Source organism: Elgaria multicarinata, chromosome 7 (genome assembly GCF_023053635.1).
Source record: "Elgaria multicarinata webbii isolate HBS135686 ecotype San Diego chromosome 7, rElgMul1.1.pri, whole genome shotgun sequence".
NCBI classification, from domain to species: domain Eukaryota; kingdom Metazoa; phylum Chordata; class Lepidosauria; order Squamata; family Anguidae; genus Elgaria; species Elgaria multicarinata.
In genome coordinates, this window is record NC_086177.1 from 112,935,325 (window position 1) to 112,957,926 (window position 22,602).

Consider the following 22,602-nt stretch of genomic DNA (forward strand, 5'->3'; position numbering starts at 1 on the left):
CTGGCTACCCTCCTCTGAACATGCTCCGGCTTGTCTATGTCCTTCTTGAATTGTGGAGCCCAGAACTGGACACAATACTCTAGATGAGGCCTAACCAGGGCCAAATAGAGAGGAACCAGTACCTCACGTGATTGTGAGTGCAACAGCACCCTCCCACCCATGTTCCCCAGCAACTGGTGCACATAGGCTTACTGCTTCGGATACTGGAGACAGCACACAACCATCAGGGCCAGTAGCCATTGATAGCCGTTGCCTCCAGGAATTTATCCAACACTCTTTTGAAGCCATCCAACTTGGTGGCCATCACCATATCTTGTGGTAGCAAATTCCAGAGTTGAACCAGGCGCTGTGTGAAGAAGTGCTTCCTTTTATTTGTCCTGGATCTCCCACCAATCAGCTTCATGGGATGACCCCATTGGGTTCTAGTATTTTGAGAGAGGGAGGAAAACTGTCTCCCTGCCCACATTCTCCAACTTGGGTGTCAAGCAACAAGCAAAAAGAGCCAGGCTGGGCACAGCCCACCCCGCCCTCAGAGACAGGCAACATTAACCAGCGTCTCCTCACAGCTGGCTCTCAGATATGACAGGTGAAAGGGCGATTATTTGATCCAATCCTCCTTTGCCTGGTTGACAAAAGAAAGAAACCCAGCCAAGATTTCGGATGCCCCCCAAGAGTCCAAGCTGGGACTAAGTCCTGAAGCCAGGGCAGTTCTGACACACTGGCAGGTTATTCCCTTCCCTGGCCTCAGCTTTTCGTCTGTATAATGGGTCTATGAAGGACCTGTTTAGTACTGTAAGGACAAAGGACTGTAAAGCATTTCGGCACATGAGAAGCACTGCATAGAAGTTATTACTACTAATACACAGAAATACAGGCATCGCTCAGTGGAGCCTGGTCCTTTTGGAACCGTCCAAAGGTGATCCTGGCTCTCCCCTTTGCTGCATCCCCCCTGGCATTCAAGCAAGGTGGAAACACACACCAAAGTCTTTCATTGGCCATAGCCAGACCTAAGGTTTATCCCAGGATTGTCCTGGGGTCAAACCTGTTCATCGAAGTGCCACACAGGGCATCCAGCGCTCAGGCAGGGACGAACCAGGGATGATCCTGGGATAAACCTTAGGTCTAGCTATGGCCATTGTAACATATACAGACTAGTTTTACTTTGATTCAGGTTTTTTAAAAAATATTGAATAAAACCCTGAGTATAATCGTAGGTGCAAATGCAGAACTTTTAGACAATTACAAAGTTCGCTTTCAGGGCAGATTTGAGCATGTGAAAACAAACAGAAATTGGCTACCAGACTATCAGAAGCGTCCTCCTTGCTCTGAAATTCCTTAATTCAAGAAGACCATTGGAAATAATTTCGCCGGACAGAGTATCTCCACTATCTCCGCAGATCAACTATCATGGAGTACCTTACTATGAAGGTCCTCTACTGGGAAGACCATTTCTTCTTATGCCTTTCTCTTTCTGCTTGAGTACGATGCAACCCCAAAACCTCTCCACAAAACCAAAGCTGCCCCTTATTCCATGGGTCGGAGAAACCAACGGATCCTACCACCTGCCAGGCATACACCTAACAGCCTCACTCCTTCTCCAAGTTTGAGGCCGTAGAGTCTGTGTAAGGCAGAAGGGGCAGGACTGGTAGGCGTTCAGTTTTGCACCCAGCAAAGCTGAGTGGAAAGTGGACAGATTTACGTCTGGTTGCAAACCATGTGCTAAAGCAGTTGGCCCTTGTACGGTCCCCAGAGTGAAATCTAATCTCTTAATTGCTTGTTTGCTGGAAAAGTCGCTCCATGGTCGGGGCTCAGGCAGCTGTTGCAAGACACAGATCTGCACTGAACAGTACACTGCCTGCATTATTGGAATCTCCCCTTCTCCCCCTGCCCCCCCGATTCCCTAATACTAGGGCTATGGTCACCTCAGCATTAACTAATTCATGACAGCAGGACCAGATTTAAGAACATAAGAACATAAGAACATTAGAAGTGCCCTGATGCTGGACCAGACCAAGGGTCCATCGAGTCCAGCACTCTGTTCACACAGTGGCCAACCAGCCATCGGCCAGGGATGAACAAGCAGGACATGGTGCAACAGCACCCTCCCACCCATGTTCCCCAGCAACTGGTGCACATAGGCTTATTGCCTTGAATACTGGAGATAGCACACAACCATCAGAGCTAGTAGCCATTGCTAGCCTTTGCCTCCAGGAATTTATCCAACCCCCTTTTGAAGCCATCCAGATTGGTGGCCATCACTACATCTTGTGGTAGTGAGTTCCATAATTTAACTAGGCTCTGTGTGAAGAAGTCCTTCCTTTTATTTGTCCTGGATCTCCCACCCATCAGCTTCATGGGATAATGACCCCATTGGGTTCTAGTATTTTGAGAGAGGGAGAAAAATGTCTCCCTGTCCACATTCTCCATACCATACCATGCATAATTCTGTACACCTCTACCATGTCTCCTCTTAGCCTCCTTTTTTCCAAGCTAAACAATCCCAGTTGATGTAACCTTCCCTCAGAGGGGACATGCTCCAGACCCTTCATCATTTTAGCTGCCCTTTCCTGCACTTTTTCCAGCTCCATAATATCCTTCTCTTGGATTTCTGCACCTCTATACCCAATCCTGCACTGGAAAACCAAATGTCCACAACCCGTAAAATTAACTCTCTCTGTGATTTTTAAGGCAGCTTTGAAGACTAGCCTTTTCCGGCAGGCCTACCCGGATCAACGTAAAATCAAGGATTTTTAAGATGTGTTGATTCGTGAGCTGATGTTGTACCCCACCTCGATCCAAAGAGGGAGGCGGGTAAGAAATAAATGTATTATTATTATTATTATTATTATTATTATTATTAGTATTATTATTATTTCAGGAGCCTCGTGTGGCGCAGAGCGGTAAAGCAGCAATTTCTGCAGCCGAAACTCTCCCCACGGCCTGAGTTCAATCCCAGCGGAAGCTGGTTTCAGGCAGCCGGCTTGGGTCGACTCAGCCTTCCATGCTTCCGAGGTCGGTGAAATGAGTACCCAGTTAGCTGGTGGAAAGGTAATAATGGCCGGGGAAGGCAACGGCAAACCACCCCGCTGTAAGGCCTGCCAAGAAAACGTCAGCAAAAGCTGGCGTCCCTCCAAGAGTCAGTAATGACTCAGTGCTTGCACGAGAGGTTCCTTTCCTTTCCTTTCCTATTATTATATCATCATCATCACATGGTCTGTCTCAAAACACACATGCACGTACACTGCAAGTGTTCCGGCTGGACATCAGGAAAAACTTCCTGACTGTTAGAGCAGTGTGACGGTGGAATCAGTTACCTAGGGAGGTTGTGGGCTCTCCCACACTGGAGGCATTCAAGAGGCAGCTGGACAACCATCTGTCAGGGATGCTTTAGGGTGGATTCCTGCATCGAGCAGGGGATTGGACTAGATGGCCTTATAGGTCCCTTCCAACTCTATTATTCTATGATTCTATGATTTATCCTCCAAGAAATTGTCCAGCCCTTTTAAAAAGGCGTCTCAGCTTGCGCCCATGAATTCCCGAAGTTAATTATACGCTGTGTGTAATGAAATGTTTCCTTTCGCGCAGCCCACAAAATCGGTTTCGTCAGATGGCCCCCAATTTGTTTTGGTACAGTTACTCTTAATTCATACCCTCTACATTGTTCATGATACATAATCCTCTGCTGCAGCCCATATGCAGCCTCTCTGCCATGGCCGTTTCTGCAGAAATTCCAGCAGAATCAGCCTCCCACAGAGACGTGATTTCGGGAGTGCTGGTCTGTCTGGAAATAGGGCACACGGTCATAGAATCATAGAATAGTAGAGTTGGAAGGGGCCTCTAAGGCCATCGAGTCCAACCCCCTGCTCAATGCAGGAATCCACCTTAAAGCATTCCTGACAGATGGTTGTCCAGCTGCTTCTTGAAGGCCTCTAGTGTGGCAGAGCCCACAGCCTCCTTAGGTCATTGGTTCCATTGTCGTACCGCTCTAACAGTCAGGAAGTTTTTCCTGATGTCCAGCTGGAATCTGGCTTCCTTTAACTTGAGCCCGTTATTCCGGGTCCTGCACTCTGGGAGGATCGAGAAGAGATCCTGGCCCTCCTCTGTGGGACAACCTTTTAAGTCTTTGAAGAGTGCCATCATGTCTCTCCTCCATCTTCTCTTCTCCAGGCTAAACATGCCCAGTTCTTTCAGTCTCTCCTCATAGGGCTTTGTTTCCAGACCCCTGATCATCCTGGTTGCCCTCCCCTGAACACGCTCCAGCTTGTCTGCGTCCTTCTTGAATTGTGGAGCCCAGAACTGGACGCAATACTCTAGATGAGGCCTAACCAGGGCCGAATAGAGAGGAACCAGTACCTCACGTGATTTGGAAGCTATACTTCTATTAGTGCAGCCCAAAATAGCATTGGCCTTTCTTGCAGCCATATCACATAGTCCCCACACGCCTTGTTTCCAAGTAGAATTGCTGGAATCCCGGTGGCATGGTCACTTCTGGTGGTGGTGGGTGGGTGTGGCCCTTGCAGGGTTCCGGCGTGGGGCCATGTATCCCCCCAACCTTCCAAAGATGTCCACTCCTACTCTAGTGTCCCTCTTGAGTCATTTTCCCGCTGCTTGATGAAGGTCCAAACTCTAAAGCCACTTTTTCATAGGCAAGCTACTCCCAATCTCTGCCTCCCTCATTTCAGTTGCCCTTTTCTGTACCTGATCCAGTTCTACAATATCCTCTCCAAGATCAGCAAAAGACCATCCGCAGCATTCTAAAGGTCATTGCAGCAAATGTTCATAAACCGACGTGATGACATTTGCCATTTTATTTTCAATCCCTGTCCTAATAATCCCTAACATTTATTTAATGTGCCTTTTCCCAGAGCCTCGGGAAACTAAGCTGACGTTTTCAGCAAAGTTTCCTACGACGACTCCTGGTTATCCTTCCTGTGTAGCTACTGACAATTCGGACCTCATTAGCGTATGTCTGAGTGCTGTTGATGCCATACAGAAAAATGAAAAGCCCACAGAGGAAGAGGGGGAGATTTTTTTTAAAAAAAACCAGCTGGGTATTCTAGCTTTGAATTTCATATACTGATTATTATTATTATTATTAAAAATAATCAATTTAAGCGACACTTGCAGAAAGGAAACGCAATCCTTGCCCAGGACACCTACAATCTGAAAAACAAGGCAACTCTGCACCAAACAAGAAACAAAACCAAAGTTGCTTCCGTGATAGGCAGGGATATAGGCAGCTGGTTGAGCTTTTATATTGTATTTTATATTATGGTTTTATACTGTTGTTTTATACTTTGAATGTTTTTAATTTTTGTGAACCGCCCAGAGAGCTCCGGCTATTGGGCGGGATAGAAATGAATTATTATTATTATTATTATTATTATTATTATTATTATTATTATTTATATAGCACCATCAATGTACATGGTGCTGTACAGAGTAAAACAGTAAATAGCAAGGCCCTGCCGCATAGGCTTACAATCTAATAAAATCATAGTAAAACAATAAGGAGGGGAAGAGAATGCCAACAGGCACAGGGTAGGGTAAGCAGGCACAGGGTAGGGTAAAACTAACAGTATAAAGTCCGCACAACATCAAGTTTTAAAAGCTTTAGGAAAAAGAAAAGTTTTTAGTTGAGCTTTAAAAGCTGTGATTGAACTTGTAGTTCTCAAGTGTTCTGGAAGAGCGTTCCAGGCGTAAGGGGCAGCAGAAGAAAATGGACGAAGCCGAGCAAGGGAAGTAGAGACCCTTGGGCAGGCGAGAAACATGGCATCAGAGGAGCGAAGAGCACGAGCGGGGCAATAGTGTGAGATGAGAGAGGAGAGATAGGAAGGAGCTAGACCGTGAAAAGCTTTGAAGGTTAACAGGAGAAGTTTATATTGGATTCTGAAGTGAATTGGAAGCCAATGAAGAGATTTCAGAAGCGGAGTAACATGGTCAGAGCGGCGAGCCAAGAAGATGATCTTTGCGGCAGAGTGGTGAACAGAAACCAACGGACTGATGTGATAAGAAGGAAGGCTGAGCGCCCCATAATGAAGATGACATCAGGGGCCCTGTGTGACCTTCAGTTGATCCACTGTGGTCATCCACAGAGCAGAAAGGGCCCAATCCAGCTTTTTGGTGCGTTCTCTTCCCCTTCTTATTGTTTTATTATGATTCTATTAGAATGTAAGCCTATGCGGCAGGGTTTGGCTATTTTATTGTTTTACTCTGTACAGCACCATATACACTGATGGTGCTAAATAAATAAATAAATAAATAATGAAATGGGAGGAAGGAGCGGTGCTCTCTGAGCCGGCTCCTTAAAGCATCAGTTCAATCTCTCCTGAGTGGGGAAAGGCGAGGTGGAATCATGGATTCATAGAATAGCAGAGTTGGAAGGGGCTTACAAGGCCATCGAGTCCAACCCCCTGCTCAATGCAGGAATCCACCCTAAAGCATCCCTGACAGATGGTTATCCAGCTGCCTCTTGAAGGCCCTGGTTAGGCCTCATCTAGAGTATTGCGTCCAGTTCTGGGCTCCACAATTCAAGAAGGACACAGACAAGCTGGAGCGTGTTCAGAGGAGGGCAACCAGGATGATCAGGGGTCTGGAAACAAAGCCCTATGAAGAGAGACTGAAAGAACTGGGCATGTTTAGCCTGGAGAAGAGAAGATTGAGGGGAGACATGAGAGCACTCTTCAAAGACTTAAAAGGTTGTCCCACAGAGGAGGGCCAGGATCTCTTTTCGATCCTCCCAGAGTGCAGGACACAGAATAATGGGCTCAAGTTACAGGAAGCCAGATTCCAGCTGGATATCAGGAAAAAAATCCTGACTGTTAGAGCAGTACGACAATGGAATCAGTTGCCTGGTGAGGTTGTGGTCTCTCCCACACTAGAGGCCTTCAAGAGGCAGCTGGACAACCATCTGTCAGGGATGCTTTAGGGTGGATTCCTGCATTGAGCAGGGGGTTGGACTCAATGGCCTTGTAGGAAGAAAGCTGACAGAGCCAGATCTTTGAGGAGCGCTGGGGAAACGCTCTCCCGCCTCCATTCCGTCCTCTGAGGGTGGGAATATGTGGCGTTACCACACAATTGATTATATGGTATATGTCTGGATTAGTATGTCTGGTAAGTATGGAATGTCTGGTAAGAGAGCCAGTGTGGTGTGTAGTGGCTACAGTGTTGGACTGGGAGTCAGGAGATCCGGGTTCTAGTCCCCACTCAGCCATGGAAGCCCACTGGGTGACTTTGGGCCAGTCCCAGACTCTTAACCCAACCTACCTCACAGGGTTGTTTTGTGAGGATAAAATGGAGAGGAGTATTGTGTAGGCTGCCTTGGGTTCCTTGGAGGGGGGGAAAAAGGCAGGATCTAAATGCAATAAATAAATAATGTTAGAACTGAGCGTGTGTGGTTTATGATGTAGTAGGTGGGGGGGCAGGAGTATATAAGGAGAGTGTTGGGAGTTTGTGAGGGAGTAGGAGTAGGAGTGCGTGTGAGGGAGACTTGTTTAGTTGTAGAGTAAGAAGAGTTTGGGTTCTAGGGACTTGGGATTGCTGTCAAGAGAGTGAGGTGGCTGGTGTGTGGAGAGTTTACATTAAGCAGAATTGAAAGTATTATACATTTATTTATTTATTTATTTATTTATTTATTTATTACATTTTTATACCGCCCAATAGCCAAAGCTCTCTGGGTAGTTCACAAAAATTATTTAAAGCTTTCAAACAACAATAAACTTATTATTATTTTGTTAGCTACCAAATACCACGTGTCAGCTTGGCATCATTTACCTGCCTTACAGTTATTCAAACACCCACACCATGTTATACCCACAGTATATATTTAGAGCGGATCCCGTATTAAACCTGTTTCCCTCATAGCTAGGGGGAAGGTTTTATTTAACCCTCCCTCAGGTTTTCAAGTGGTGGCACTTGGCCTGAGGAGGGTTTATGCGACGGGCCTAGGGCAAGGGTCTGTGACGTCACAGGGTGGGCCTTCAGGCAGTGGCTGGGTTTGGAGGGTCTCCACCGAGGCATGGAGGGGCCAGACGGGGAGGCCCTGCCAGCCTAATCCAGTTTGCCGGCCAGAGCTTCCCAGTCACTGACGTCGGGCAAGGGACTGCTGCTCAGGGGTAAAGGCTCTGCTTTGTATGCAGAAGCAACCAGGTTCAATGCCGGCACCTCCAGTTAAAAGGATAGGTGGGCAGGTGACTGGGAAGACCCTGCAGTGCCTAAGGCCCTCCTTAAGACATGACATAGTTAAAACTATGGGATTTGCGTCCACAAGATGTGGTGAGCGCCACGACACAGGCTCCCTACAACAGGCCTGTCCGCGGACACTCCCTGCTCAAGCTAAGCGCCACCACTTTATGAGCCGGAGGTGAGGGACAAACACCACCTTTCTACAAACTATGTGGAGAAAGAAGGGGTTCAACAGGAATGATTTCAGGAATAAAATAATGCGCTGTGAATTATATGCGCAGATGGTGAATTAATGTCAGAACGGGTGTTATATGTATATATGTATATAACTGCATATGATAAATGCCAAGGAGACACGTGGGATTTTTGTGGTAGTAAAACAAACCGAATAAAAAATTATGTCCATGTTCACAAACTTTGTTTCATAACAAAACTTTTCAGACCCTTGTCAAAACCTCTCATCCGATCCTTTCTCTCTTCTCATGCACGCTTTCCTTTCTCTCACACCTTCACTTTTGAACTTGCTTTATTATCAGGGTTGTTTAATAGACACCCACTGACTATCTGCACGCTACACTCAAAAGACAACCCTCTTTACCCTGATCCTCTAATTCTCCCCTCGAACCCAAGTACTTTAAAAACACCCCCCCCCCCCATTATCACCTCCGTCATTCCCTTATATATCCTCCTCCTCCCCCCTCCTAAGATATTCAATCTCCACCCGCTCAGGTCAACATTCTAAACACAACAGACGTACAAAGCCTAGACATACATTAGGGAACTGACTTGTGGGGTGTAACGCCACAGTGAGGGCCACCCACCTGGACGGCTTTAAAAAGGGATTAGACAAATCTGTGGAGGATAAAGCTACCAATGGCTACTAGTCATACTGGCTATACATGCCTGTGCCCACAAGTTGCTGGGGCAGGTGAGCAGAGGGAGTGCTCCTGACCTCTTGACGTTCTTGTGGGCTCCCCATTGGGACAGCTGGTTAGCCATTCTGGGGGAAAGGATGATGGACTAGGGAGGCCTTTGGTTTGGTCCAGCAGGGGTCTTATTTATTTATTTATTTATGACGTTTTTATACCGCCCAATAGCCGAAGCTCTCTGGCCGGTTCACAAAAATTAAAATCATAATAAGACAACCAACAGGTTAAAAGCACAAATAAAATATACAATATAAAAAGCACAACCAGAATAAAAACCATGCAGCAAAATTGATGTAAAATTAAAATACAGAGTTAAAACAGTAAAATTTAAATTTAAGTTAAAATTAAGTGTTAAAATACTGGGAGAATACTCGGTTCTCGTAAGAGCTGCTGTCAGCTCGAAGAGGCCCTTCTGGGCTGTATGAGGCAGCTTCCTATCATTTCAAAAACTCTCTGGAACAGGGGAAGGCAACCTGGTGCCCCTCAGGTGTTTTGGATGACAAGCCCCAGCCGACATGGCCAATGGTCAGGGCTCACAGAATCATCAAACTGTGGAGTTGGAAGGGACCACAAGGATCATCCATCCAACCCTCTGCATCGTGCAGGAAAATCAATGAAACCATCCATGAGAGGTGGCTGTCCAGCCTCTTCTTAAAAACCTCCAGAGATTTATTTATTTATTTATTGCATTTTTATACCACCCAATAGCCGAAGCTCTCTGGGCGGTTCACAAAAATTAAAAACATAATAAAACTACCAACAGGTTAAAAACACAAATACAAAATACAGTATCAAAAGCACAACCAGGATAAAACCACGCAGCAAAAAATTGATATAACATTAAAATACAGAGTTAGAACTGTAAAATTTAAATTTAAGTTAAAATTAAGTGTTAAAATACTGAGAAAATAAAAAGGTCTTCAGCTGGCGACAAAAAGAGTACAGTGTAGATGCCAGGCAGACCACAGCCAGGGTGCCACAGCGGAGAAAGCCCTCCTCCTAGTAGCCACCTGCCTCACTTCCTTTGGCAGGGGCTCACAGAGAAGGACCCCTGTGGATGATCCTAAGGTCCGGGCAGGTACATATGGGAGGAGGAGTTCCTTCAAATAACCTGGTCCCAAGCCAATACCAGCACTTTGAATCGGGCTCGGACCTGGACTGGCAGCCAATGAAGTTGTAAAAGGACTGGCGTAATGTGATCTCGCCGGCCAGAACCCACAACCTCCGTAGGTGGACTGTTCCACTATTGAACAGATCTTACTGTCAGGAAGTTTTTCTTTATATTTAAACAAACTCTAGGCAGCTGTAACTTATACCCATTATTTTGGATCCTAATTTCTGTGACCATGGGAAATTGTTCTTGACCATCTTCCCTGAGGCACCCTTTTATGCACCTGAACACTGCCAACATGTATCCCCCCCCCCAGTCTCCTTTTCTCCAGAGTGAACATGCCAAGTTCCTTCAGCCTGTCCTCAAGTCCTTGTATCCTCTGTGTTGCCCTTCTCTGAACCTGTTTCTAACCTGTCGATGTCCGTCTGGAAATGTGATGCCCAGAATCATACACAATACTCCAGATGTGGCCTCACTAGTGCCGAGTAGAGAGCAATAAGGAATTCATGCAGCATTGATACCATGCTTCTTCTAATGCACCCCAGAACTGCGTCCACCTTCTAGCGGCCATCTCACACTGCTAACTGATTCTCGGATTGCTGTTGACAACCACACCCAAATCCTTCTCCGATGTAATGCTTCCAAGCCATGAATCTCCCCTCCTTATTGTTTTATTATGATTTTATTAGAACGTAAGCCTATGCGGCAGGGTCTTGCTATTTTATTGTTTTACTCTGTACAGCACCATGTACATTGATGGCGCTATATAAATAAATGAATAAATAATAATAATAATAATAATAATTGTATGTGTACCCTACATTTTCCCTCCCCGAGTGTAATACCTCACATTTCTCCCTGATAAAGGACACCTTGTTCCTCTCAGCCCAGTCTTCCAACCTGCCCAAATCAGACTGCAGTCTCATTCTGTCATCATGGGTGTTGACCAGACTGCCCAGGTTGCTCTAAAACATGTTTGGCCAGAGACGTCTGGGGGTAAGGAGAGAAGGAGCGGTCTAAATGAACTGCACGTACATCAAATGAGAGAAAAGCCTTTCTTGGACCAGGCTGAGCCCTCTTAAGAGCTACTGGCTGCCTCCGACCCATGGAACCACTTCCCGTTGCCAGCGCTCTTGACTCTCAAAAGCCGTCGGTGCCAGAAAGCTTTTAAGGTGGTCAAGCCGCGTCGGGAGTCGCCAGGCCCATCAAGGCTGAGCTGCAGCTCTTGCTTTGAGAGCAGTTTTCCCTTTCCCATCCTTCCGTCCAAAGTGGAGATTAAGTTTGACAGACCAGGCAGCCAAGGTAAACGAATTTGTCTAGTGGGGCCAGCATGGCTGAAACTAAATTATAGGGCTTGAAAGACGACCTCCGGGAAGGAGATGTTTGCATCTGATTACGTATTCCGAGCACATCAGCGTCTCGGCCCTTGCAGATTTTTAATCCTACTCCTTTGTAAAGCAGACTTGCCCAAGCACCAGTCTCTGATAGAGGGAAGGGAGGGGTCTTTTGCCCATGCCTGGCTGAATGAGCCCATGGGTTAACCACCAGGACTTCTCTCTCACACACACACACCTCTAGATTAGCCTTCCCCCAACCCGGTGCCTCCCAGATATGTTAGATTACAACTCCCAGAATCCCCCAGCCAGCTTCTGGGAGTTGTAGTCCAACACATCTGGAGAGCACCAGAGGGCCGGTCTAGATAGTGCCACCTTCTTCTTGCTTGGCCAGCCCTGCACGGAGCAAATAAGGAGTGTTAATGCTGAGCGCAGGAAATATGGATGCTTAAAGATGGAAGACAGCTATTAATGAGAAATGAGAGCAAATATTGACAGTTTGTTACATGCAGGCTCCAGTGCAAACAGCTGGGTGCAATTCAAGTGACAAGATTATAGTGCTGAGGAGATGTCGGCAGCCAGGCAGCCTTCTGTTTGAAATGCAAGTTTTATAACCTCTGAAACGAGCTGGGAATACTCATTGCCTCCAGCGAGCTTTGCCTCCTGGTCTGCAGCAGGAGGCGGCCTGGATGGAGCTCTCAACATTGGCCACTTCTGAGAGCCAGGCACCTTCCTGCGTAGGTTTCATGGGCCCTCAAAAATTCCACTTTGCAGCAGAGAACTCTGATGAAGATGAGGCACAGGCTTCTTCCTCAGGGGTATCAAAGAATCATAGAACAGTAGAGTCGGAAGGGGGCTATCGGGCCATCGAGTCCAACCCCTTCTCAGTGCAGGAATCCACCTTCAAGCATCCCTGACAGAGGGTTGTCCAGCTGCCTCTTGAAGGCCTCTAGTGTGGGAGAGCCCACAACCTCCCTAGGTAAACTGATTCCATTGTCGTACTGTTCTAACAGTCAGGAAGTTTTTTCTGATGTCCAGCCTTATTCAGGGCCCTCCGGCCAGAGGGCACAGCCCTGCCACTGGCCTCTGACTCAGAGGACAAGTCCTCAGCAGAACCTCCATTCCCCCAGCCTTGCAGAAATCTTAGGCTACAAAATCAGGCGAGGACTCTTTAAAAGACTATTTATTTATTTAAACATTTGTATCCCGCCCTGTATCATTGGAATCTCAAGACGGTGTATAGATAAAAACAATTCAAGCAATACAAAACAATAAATAATTTGCACAGCTAAAAACGTATTAAACCATTAAAAAGCTAATACCGGTAATAATAAAAAAAAATGGTCAGCTCCTCCAGTACAGGCGGAGCTGACCACTCTTGTCTGCCTATATAAGGCTTTGGTTGGCTTTAACTCCCTCCTGAGACAACGTCCTCCTATCGTTTTAGTAGGAGAGTTCCAACCAGCAGGACGCCACTTGGAGAGAGCCAAGGTCTAATTTTCTTCTGCCCTACAGTACCTTGACCTGTCTACTTTAACCTGACTCCGACTGCTGGACAGGACTTTCCTTGTTTGAACTGACTGCCATCAGTCAGTTCAAGTAACCACCGAATTGAACAATAGGTAGCTGACTATTCATTGTTCCCTTGGCTCAATTTCAACCTGCCTCATGCAAGAAAGCATGAGTCACACACAATTTTAGCGTTTCACTAGAGGGATACTGCATCATGGAGGGGTCCTCCAGACATCTCTTAAGTCATGTATTCTGTTTCCCAGATATATCTCTTAAATGATACAAGTTTTTCCTAAACCCACATGAAACATGGCAAACTGAGAGATCCCCTTCCATCAGTTCACATTCCAAATGCTCTTTAATAGTTGATGGGCAACTCACCTGTAGTGGAGACGCTGCCCTTCAGGGCTGTAATCTCGATAGATCTCATATTCCTTCTCAAAAACTCCAGGAGGTGAGGAACTGAAAAAAGATGGTCAAGAAAAATGAAGGTGTTAAAACAGAACTGGAGGAAGTAGCATAGACTCTTCACAAGTGCAACTTTGCTGCTATGTTGATCCTTTGGCAGAGACAAAGTTGCTCCATCAATTTTGATCGAAATTTTGCAGCATTCAAGGTTTGAAAATCTCATCTAGTATACAGTAAGCTAAGCCATGCAGTCAGAATCTTTTTTCCAGCTCTGCTAAGGAGCGTCTTTCAGAGAGGTAACTGCTTTGCCAAAAACAATAAATTTGGACTCTCATTTTTCATAGAATCATAGAATCGTAGAATAGCAGAGTTGGAAGGGGCCTACAAGGCCATCGAGTCCAACCCCCTGCTCAAGCCAGGAATTTTGAGAACTGTAAAACCAAGCATCTGTGATATTATCTTCTAGATAGAAAAATTGTCCAATAATCTTACAGAAACCTCTGGAAGAGCATGACATTGTGAACCACCCAGAGAGCTTCGGCTATTGGGCGGTATAAAAATGTAATGAATAAATAAATAAATAAATGGATTAATGGAATTCATTTACCAAAAAATTTAAACTTTGTATGAATATACAGCCTCATGCTACATAATTAAAAACTAATCCTTATTTCATGATGAATAACCTTTGGACTATAACGTATCTTAAATAGAAAACTATCTTTAGATAGATTTTCCCTCAAAAAGCATTTTATTAAAAAAAATCTGATTTAAATCAAAAAAATTCAATTTAAATAAATAATAATAATTGAATTTTATCCACCCTTCTAGATGTGGCCCCTCCCAGAAGTTTGATGTTAAACAGCATATGGGACAGAACAGAACCCTGAAAGACACTGTGGGCCAAAGAGTCCCCCAGCACCACCATCTGAAAGTGTCCCTCAAGGAAGGGCTGGAGCCACGGCAAAACGGTGCCTCCAAATCCCATCCATGGCAGCTATTCCAGAAGAATAACCTGGTTGATGGTATCAAAAACTGCTAACAGGTCCAGTGGAACAAACAGAGGCACTTTCCACTGTCTAGTTCCCAGTGCAGGTTGTCTACCAAAGTGACCAAAGCTGTGTCCATCCTATAACATAGTGTGAAACCAGGCTGAAATGGATCTAAAATCTAGATCCGCTTCAGGCTGGCTTCAGGCTAGCTCCAGGTTTTCCTGGATGATATAATTATCGAGATAATCTACATCATCCAGAAAAATTAAGAGCTGACACACAGAATCATAGAATCATAGAATAGCAGAGTTGGAAGGGGCCTACAAGGCCATCGAGTCCAACCCCCTGCTCAAGGCAGGAATCCACCCTAAAGCATCCCTGACAGATGGTTGTCCAGCTGCCTTTTGAAGGCCTCTAGTGTGGGAGAGACCACAACCTCCCTAGGTAACTGATTCCATTATCGTACTGCTCTAACAGTCAGGAAGTTTTTCCTGATGTCCAGCCGGAATCTGGCTTCCTTTAACTTGAGCCCGTATAACCATATACTCTAGACCAGCGGTTCTCAACCTGTGGGTCGTGACCCCTTTGGGGGTCGAACGACCCTTTCACAGGGGTCGCCTAAGACCATCGGAAAACACATATTTCCGATGGTCTTAGGAACCGAGTTTACATATTGTTTTTGTGATTAATCACTATACTTTAATTATGTTCAATTTGTAACAATGAAAATACATCCTGCATATCAGATATTTACATTACGATTCAGAACAGTAGCAAAATTACAGTTATGAAGTAGCAACGAAAATAATTTTATGGTTGGGGGTCACCACAACATGAGGAACTGTATTAAAGGGTCGCGGCATTAGGAAGGTTGAGAAGCGCTGCTCTAGACCATATGGTTATAGAGTATGGTTATACTCTATAACCATATAGTCTAGAACCTTGCTCAAGAATGGAATGATCTTCTTTCTCTCTTTTATTCTGGATTTATGTAGAATTATCCATTTTGCCTGTGTTACTGTCTATGTAACAAGAATGTGGACAAGGTGCTTGGCCAAGTCCGGTCGACCACCTGTGTGCTTGACCCTTGCCCCTCGTGGCTCATTACATCAAATAAGGAGGGGATCGCCGGCTGGGTCCAGGAGGTTGTAAATGCCTCCTTGAGAGAGGGAGTGGTGCCGGCCTCTTTAAAAGAGACGGTAATTAGACCACTCCTGAAGAAGCCTAATCTGGACCCGGAAGATGTTAACAACTACAGGCCGGTGGCTAATATCCCTTTCCTGGGCAAGGTGCTTGAGCGGGTGGTTGCAGGACAACTCCAGGCACTCTTGAATGAAACGGATTATCTAGATCCATTTCAATCGGGTTTCAGGCCTGGTTTTGGAACGGAAACTGCCTTGGTCGCCCTGTGGGATGACCTCTGTCGGGAGAGAGACAGGGGGAGTGCGACCCTGTTGGTTCTCCTGGACCTCTCAGCGGCCTTCGATACCATCGACCATGGTATCCTTCTAGATAGGTTGTCTGAACTGGGAGTTGGAGGTACTGCGTTGCAGTGGTTCCGCTCCTACTTGGATGGCCGATTCCAGAAGGTGGTGCTGGGGGATTATTGCTCTGTGCCGTGGCTCCTAAGCCATGGGGTTCCGCAGGGCTCTATTTTATCCCCTATGCTGTTTAACATATACATGAAGCCGCTGGGGGAGGTTATCCGGAGATGTGGACTGAGGTGTCATCAATATGCGGATGACACCCAGCTCTACCTTTCCTTTTCATCAAACCCAGGTGAGGCAGTGACTGTTCTGAACCAGTGCCTGGGCACGGTAATGGACTGGATGAGGGCTAACAAACTGAGACTCAATCCAGACAAGACGGAGGTACTGTTAGCGGGTGGTTCATTTGTCCGGAGAGGTGATGTTTGCCCTGTCCTGGACGGGGTTGCACTCTCCCTAAAGGATCGGGTCCGTAGTTTGGGGGTGCTCTTCGATCCAGAACTGTCACTTGAGGCACAGGTGAACTCAGTGGCAAAGAGCACCTTTTATCAGCTTAGGCTGATATACCAACTGCGCCCTTATCTGGACAGTGATAGCCTAGCTACAGTTATCCATGCTCTGATAACCTCTCGTTTGGATTACTGCAATGCGTTATACGTGGGGCTGCCTTTGAAAACGGTCCGGAAGCTTCAGCTGGTACAAAACAGGGCAGCCCGTTTACTAACAGGGACTGGCTGGCGAGATCACATTATGCCAGTCCTTTTACAACTTCATTGGCTGCCAGTCCAGGTCCGGGCCCGATTCAAAGTGCTGGTATTGACATTTAAAGCCCTAAACGGTTTGGGGCCAGGTTATTTGAAGGAACGCCTCCTCCCATATGTACCTACCCGGACCTTAAGATCATCTACAGGGGCCCTTCTCCGTGAGCCCCTGCCAAAGGAAGTGAGGCAGGTGGCTACTAGGAGGAGGGCTTTCTCCGCTGTGGCACCCCGGTTGTGGAATGAGCTCCCCAGAGAGGTCCGCCTGGCGCCTACACTGTACTCCTTTCGTCGCCAGCTGAAGACCTTTTTATTCACTCAGTATTTTAACACTTAATTTTAACTTAAATTTAAATTATACTGTTTTAACTCTGTATTTTAACCTTATATCAATTTTGCTGCGTGGTTTTATCCTGGTTGTGCTTTTTATATTGTATTTTGTATTTGTATTTTTAACTTGTTGGTTGTTTTATGATGATTTTAATTTTTGTGAACCGCCCAGAGAGCTTCGGCTATTGGGCGGTATAAAAATGTAATAAATAAATAAAATAATAAATAAATAATAAAAATATGTGGGGGACATGGAAAATGTCAACACCCAAGCACAACCGTGTACAACCTGTGTATGATGCAGCTGCAGGACCATGTCAATGTCCGGGATTGGATTTCCATTGTCCACAGTTTTAGACTCACCCACAGAAGAAGATGTTGCAGAGGATTGCATAAGATTGTTAAATGTCAAGGCCAATCACTTGGACTTTGGAAGGCCATTTTGTGGAGTGATTTAATTGCCAATCAGTGGCTAAATTGATTGTACAGATAGTCTGATGTATATATAAGTCCAGTGTTAAAATGTATTCTTACTTCTCTCCTGTGTATATGCTGTTGCTGTGAGTATTGTTACGTGCCGTGTATGCTGTATATATCTTTGATCAACCTAAGTTTTAAAACCTGAGTAAATATTATTGAAGAATTCTAGTCTGCTGTGGTCTCTGGTTATCTGTGCTGTCTCTGGTTGTGTCTCCGCACTTCAATCTTCCAGCTGTCTTCTCTCTAGCCAGAGAGAAACTTAGCTACCTGACAGTCAAGGCACCCCACCTCTGCCCCATGGTTAGCACACCTCTTGCTGGATGGGATGCATACGTCCAGAGTCCAATGTATGTAGACTTCATCAGGCATGTTCCCCGTCTTCCCCAAGTAAGATCCTGTTTATGGAACTTCATCACTTACATGTTACGTCCAATGCATGGAAGCAAACTGGGCAGGGTTAATTCAACCCTGTTGTGGCGATGTGTGAACTGGGCTTCAAGCGGTAGGACCTGGTGAATCTAGCTGTATGTGTGACTCTAGTCAATACCGCTTTGTTAGCACAAAACATGTGGCGTCACGGCTAGAGTCTCAGAACACATTAATGCACAAAGTACAGAGCTTGAGAACACATTAGCTTTGGAATTTTTAAAAAAAAACGAAAGCGGAAGATACACCAGCGGAGGTGTTTGCGTTAATGAGTGAGATTAGGAGATGCTTCCAGAACAAAGAGAAAGAAACAAGTTGTCCTAATTGGGTGGAATGTTCATTATAAAGAAAGGGGGTGAGGGTGGGGGACCATAACGAAGTGGCAATAAAAATTAGCTTTGACAGAAGCTTAATTTTAACGAGGCTTCTGAGCCTTCGAATTACACCTCGCAGAGCTCTGTGCTGAAATCGCTTAAGCCCTTTTCTCGCTCTCTCTGGAGCACATGTAAATATTAGTCCTCTGTATCTGCACATGTTACTTCCATGGCCAGCAAATGGTGGTGATTCACTAAGCGGAGGGGGGTGGGATTTTTCTGCCTGGATAATGTATTCCCTTCTCCATGTTCGCCCCAAGTTCGCTGGCCACTTACTTGCTGCCGCTGTCACCAGAGCCAAAAGACAGGCCCTGTTTACCTGACCTCCTGGAGAGGTTACAACCTGATGTACCCTGGAACAATAATTTGGGAAGTCTGTTGACCCAAAACACAGCAAGCTATGACCTTGCTTGGGGTCAGGGCATGCCGAAGACAAATTCACTCCATCAAAGCGGCAGCAGGAACGCAGTTTATTGTGTAAAACTGTTGCGTTGTACAGAGCGGGCCCTAATTTGCCTTGTCACCGGGATGCTTCAGTGGTCCTCTCACCTGTGATGGGGGGAAAGCAGGCCACCAGGGAAAGCAGAAGGGACTACCCACAAGGGAAAGGCAACTACAGGCAACTGGTTCTGGGCCATCAATGGGCTACAACAAAATGAGACAACCATCTGTCAGGGATGCTTTAAGGTGGATTCCTGCATTGAGCAGGGGGTTGGACTCGATGGCCTTGTAGGCCCCTTGCAACTCTGCTATTCTATGATTCTATGAGAGAAGGATGGGGGAGGAAGGTGGGGGGAGAATATTTGCTCTAGAGGACATGAGGATAGGAGAGCTGGCAAAAGCACAGCTGATGGAGCAAACTGAGGGAGTACATTAACAGTGTAAAAGAAAGGGGAACAAGGAATGTTACGGAGGTTAAGGAGACGGTCGGGGCAGCCAGAAGGGATCCTGCACAGAGTAATCCAGGAATGGGGGACTTTGCCCATTAGAAACAATGGCAGAATGCTTTTTTTTTTCTCCCCCAACAGAGATTTTGTGGCACTTCAATTAAATTATTTTGGTATAGTTCCAGCAGGATCGGCGTCAGATCAATACAGCGAAGTCGCAAGTGAACTCTGTGAATATATAGATCAATCATCCATTGCTCCTGTGGTAAACTTACCACTTTTTGAGAAAAGGGGAAAAGGCACTTTCCTGGTTTTGAGAGAACCCTTCTCAAATGCACCAAAAAAGTCTGGGCCCAGCTATGGGTAGCAATTTCTTGAGTACCGCTTCAGCTGGCAGCTGTGCGACCTACACGGAACTGTCTTTCATACCTGATGTGTAACCCTGGTCAGATGTTTCAGTGGCTCTTCTTGGGGAATCAATCCATCAAAACGAATGATTGAAAAGCTAAGAGGGAAAGTTCGGATGGAACCTCTGAATAAAATGGGGTAATAAAACACAATGGCCATTTCTACACCTGCCTTTTCCCCCCGGGATCGTCCCGGGATCATCCCTGTGCATCCAAATGACACACAGGGGATCCCAGGAGCAGGCAGGGACGACCCCTCCGTTTGCCTGGGATAATCTTTAGGTGCAGAAAGCGCCAATGGTGCTGATTGCCTAGGAATATGAATTACTATGTGAACCGCCCAGAGAGCTTCAGCTACAGGGCGGTATACAAATACAATAAATAATAATTAAGTGCTCTGAAACAGAGCAGTGTCCTATAGGCATAAAGCATTCCTATCAGTGCCACAAAGTACAGGCTTATTATCACCAGTTATTAACCATAATAGTGAAATAGGTCTGCCGTGTTCAGAAGCAGTGTCTTCACGTTCCAGATGCTGGGGACGATATAGGTAGGGAGTGGCTATCTCCATCCTGTCCAGTAAGAGCTCCAAAGGCATCAAGCTGGCCACTGTTGCCAAGAGAGTGCTGGATGAAATGGGTCCAGCTGGGTGGGATGGGGGGAAAGTTGCATCTGTGGGGCTTGTGTCTTTCTCAGAGCTTTGAAAGGAAGAGGGTTCATCTCCCAGTTTGGGGAACAGCAACAGTAACGTACCACTTGCCTCCGAAGTCCTACGACCAATCTTTTTCTGAAGCACAAATACACATACACACATACATCTCTCTAATTCTGAACAGGCTGCCTGGCAACCCTCACAGGCACCAGCTGTCATCTCTGTCCTCCTTCCACACCATCTACTCAAGATTTGCTCACACGACTGAAGAACGTTCAGAAGGGTTGAGCTGCAGGCAAAGGCCCCCAGTTCAAACATCAGCCATCAGAGGCTGCATTTAAGATTCTTCTTCTTTTTTTTTAAGGCCTTCCATCTCCAGGGAGCCTCCAACAACAGGGATTGGGGGAAAGTTGGAGGTCGAATTAAGCATCAGGGAGCATCATCCAGGAGCTACCAAAGTCCAGGAGCTACCAAAGGGCCAACGCATGGGATGGATTCTTCAGAGCCAAAACGAAAGCTTTTCTGATCCTCCAATTCCACCCTGGGATTTTCTCACACCCATCCACCCAAAAAAAGAGAGCAGAACAATTTGGACACAGGGAACTCAGTACCACCACCACCACCACCCAACAAAAGCCATGTGGATGGGGGGGGGGAGAAAGAACTGGGCATGTTTAGCTTGGAGAAGAAGAGAAGATTGAGGGGAGACATGATAGCACTCTTCAAAGACTTAAAAGGTTGTCACACAGAGGAGGGCCAGGATCTCTTCTCGATCATCCCAGAGTGCAGGACATAGACTAATGGGCTCAAGTGACAGGAAGCCAGATTCCAGTTGGACATCAGGAAAAACTTCCTGACTGTTAGAGCAGTACAACAATGGAACCAATGACATAGGGAGGTTGTGGGCTCTCCCACACTAGAGGCCTTCAAGAGGCAGCTGGACAACCATCTGTCAGGGATGCTTTAGGGTGGATTCCTGCATGGAGCAGGGGGTTGGACTCGATGGCCTTGTAGGCCCCTTCCAACTCTGCTGTTCTATGATTCTATGAATTGTTCAACCACGGCGAGTTCTGCTTGATTGTACAGCCTCAAGAGCTAATGCAAAATCCAATCCAATTGTATTTGTACCAAGCCAATGACCATTGCAATTTATAACAGTGTTCATACAGGTATACGTCATCGAACATAAAACAGACAATAAACTGTCCAGTATCCAAAGGAACCCTTAACACAGATATGCTCAATATGACCAGAAGGTCTACCAAGCAAATAAAAACAATGAATACAGTTCAGACTTAAATTACAAGATTTAAAACTCGGGTTGCAACTCCCACCTAGCTCCATGTCTCATCCTTCAAATCCCTCCTGAAAACCCACTTCCATAGTGATGCCTTTGGCTTCATGGTTTAGCACATCTTCATTTTCCAAATGCCTCACCTTCACTGCCCTGGTTATCTTCCCCTTACAATCAAAATTTAGATTGCAAACTCCTCAGGGCAAGGACGTTACTCCGTAAAGTACTATGCAAATCGGCAGCACTATATAAAACATTTTTTTTATTAATGATTAAAAAAAAAGAAGCCAGCTGTGTGCACTATACATCCAAGTGGATTATAGCCATTACTGGGGTTTCATACTTCGTGTTCATTCAGACATTTTATTAGTTTTTTTATGGGTTTCAAAATAGATCACTACTCATCCATGTCCTCTGGAATGAAGCAGACTTCTAAAACAATTCTTAATAAACTACCTGCGTGTTTTCAGGCATATACCCACGACCCATGGGGCAGAGGCACATAGCATTTGCCTCTGCAGGAGAGGATTTGAAATTATTTTTGTGGTCAACGGGTGCAATCCATGCAAATTTTATCCCTTGAACAAGACGCTAGATTTCTGCAGCTTCTGCCTACAGGAAAGCACAAGCAAACTATATATATAACATTGGAAACCAAAGTCAGGATTATTCAGAACATAATATTTCTGAGCTCCATGTATGGATGCGAAAGTTGGTCAATGAAAAAAGCGGATAGAATCATAGAATAGCAGAGTTGGAAGGGGCCTACAAGGCCATCGAGTCCAACCCCCTGCTCAATGCAAGAATCCACCTTGAAGCATCCCTGACAGATGGTTGTCCAGCTGCCTCTTGAAGGCCTCTAGGGTGGGAGAATCCACAACCTCCCTAGGTAACTGGTTCCATTGTCGTCCTGCTCTAACCGTCAGGAAGGTTTTCATAGAATCATAGAATAGTAGAGTTGGAAGGGGCCCATAAGGCCATCGAGTCCAACCCCCTGCTCAATGCAGGAATCCACCCTAAAGCATCCCTGACAGATG

At 45.9% G+C, this 22,602-nt stretch overlaps 1 protein-coding gene across 1 annotated transcript in view; it reads right to left on the reverse strand.

Annotated features, from left to right (window-relative positions):
- Positions 1-22,602, reverse strand: part of ARHGAP39 (Rho GTPase activating protein 39) — a 249,453-nt gene that overhangs the window by 90,608 nt on the left and 136,243 nt on the right. The window contains exon 3 of the mRNA XM_063131197.1: positions 13,452-13,532. Within this exon, the coding sequence (XP_062987267.1) occupies positions 13,452-13,532 (81 nt within the window). The remainder of the gene's footprint in view (positions 1-13,451; positions 13,533-22,602) is intronic.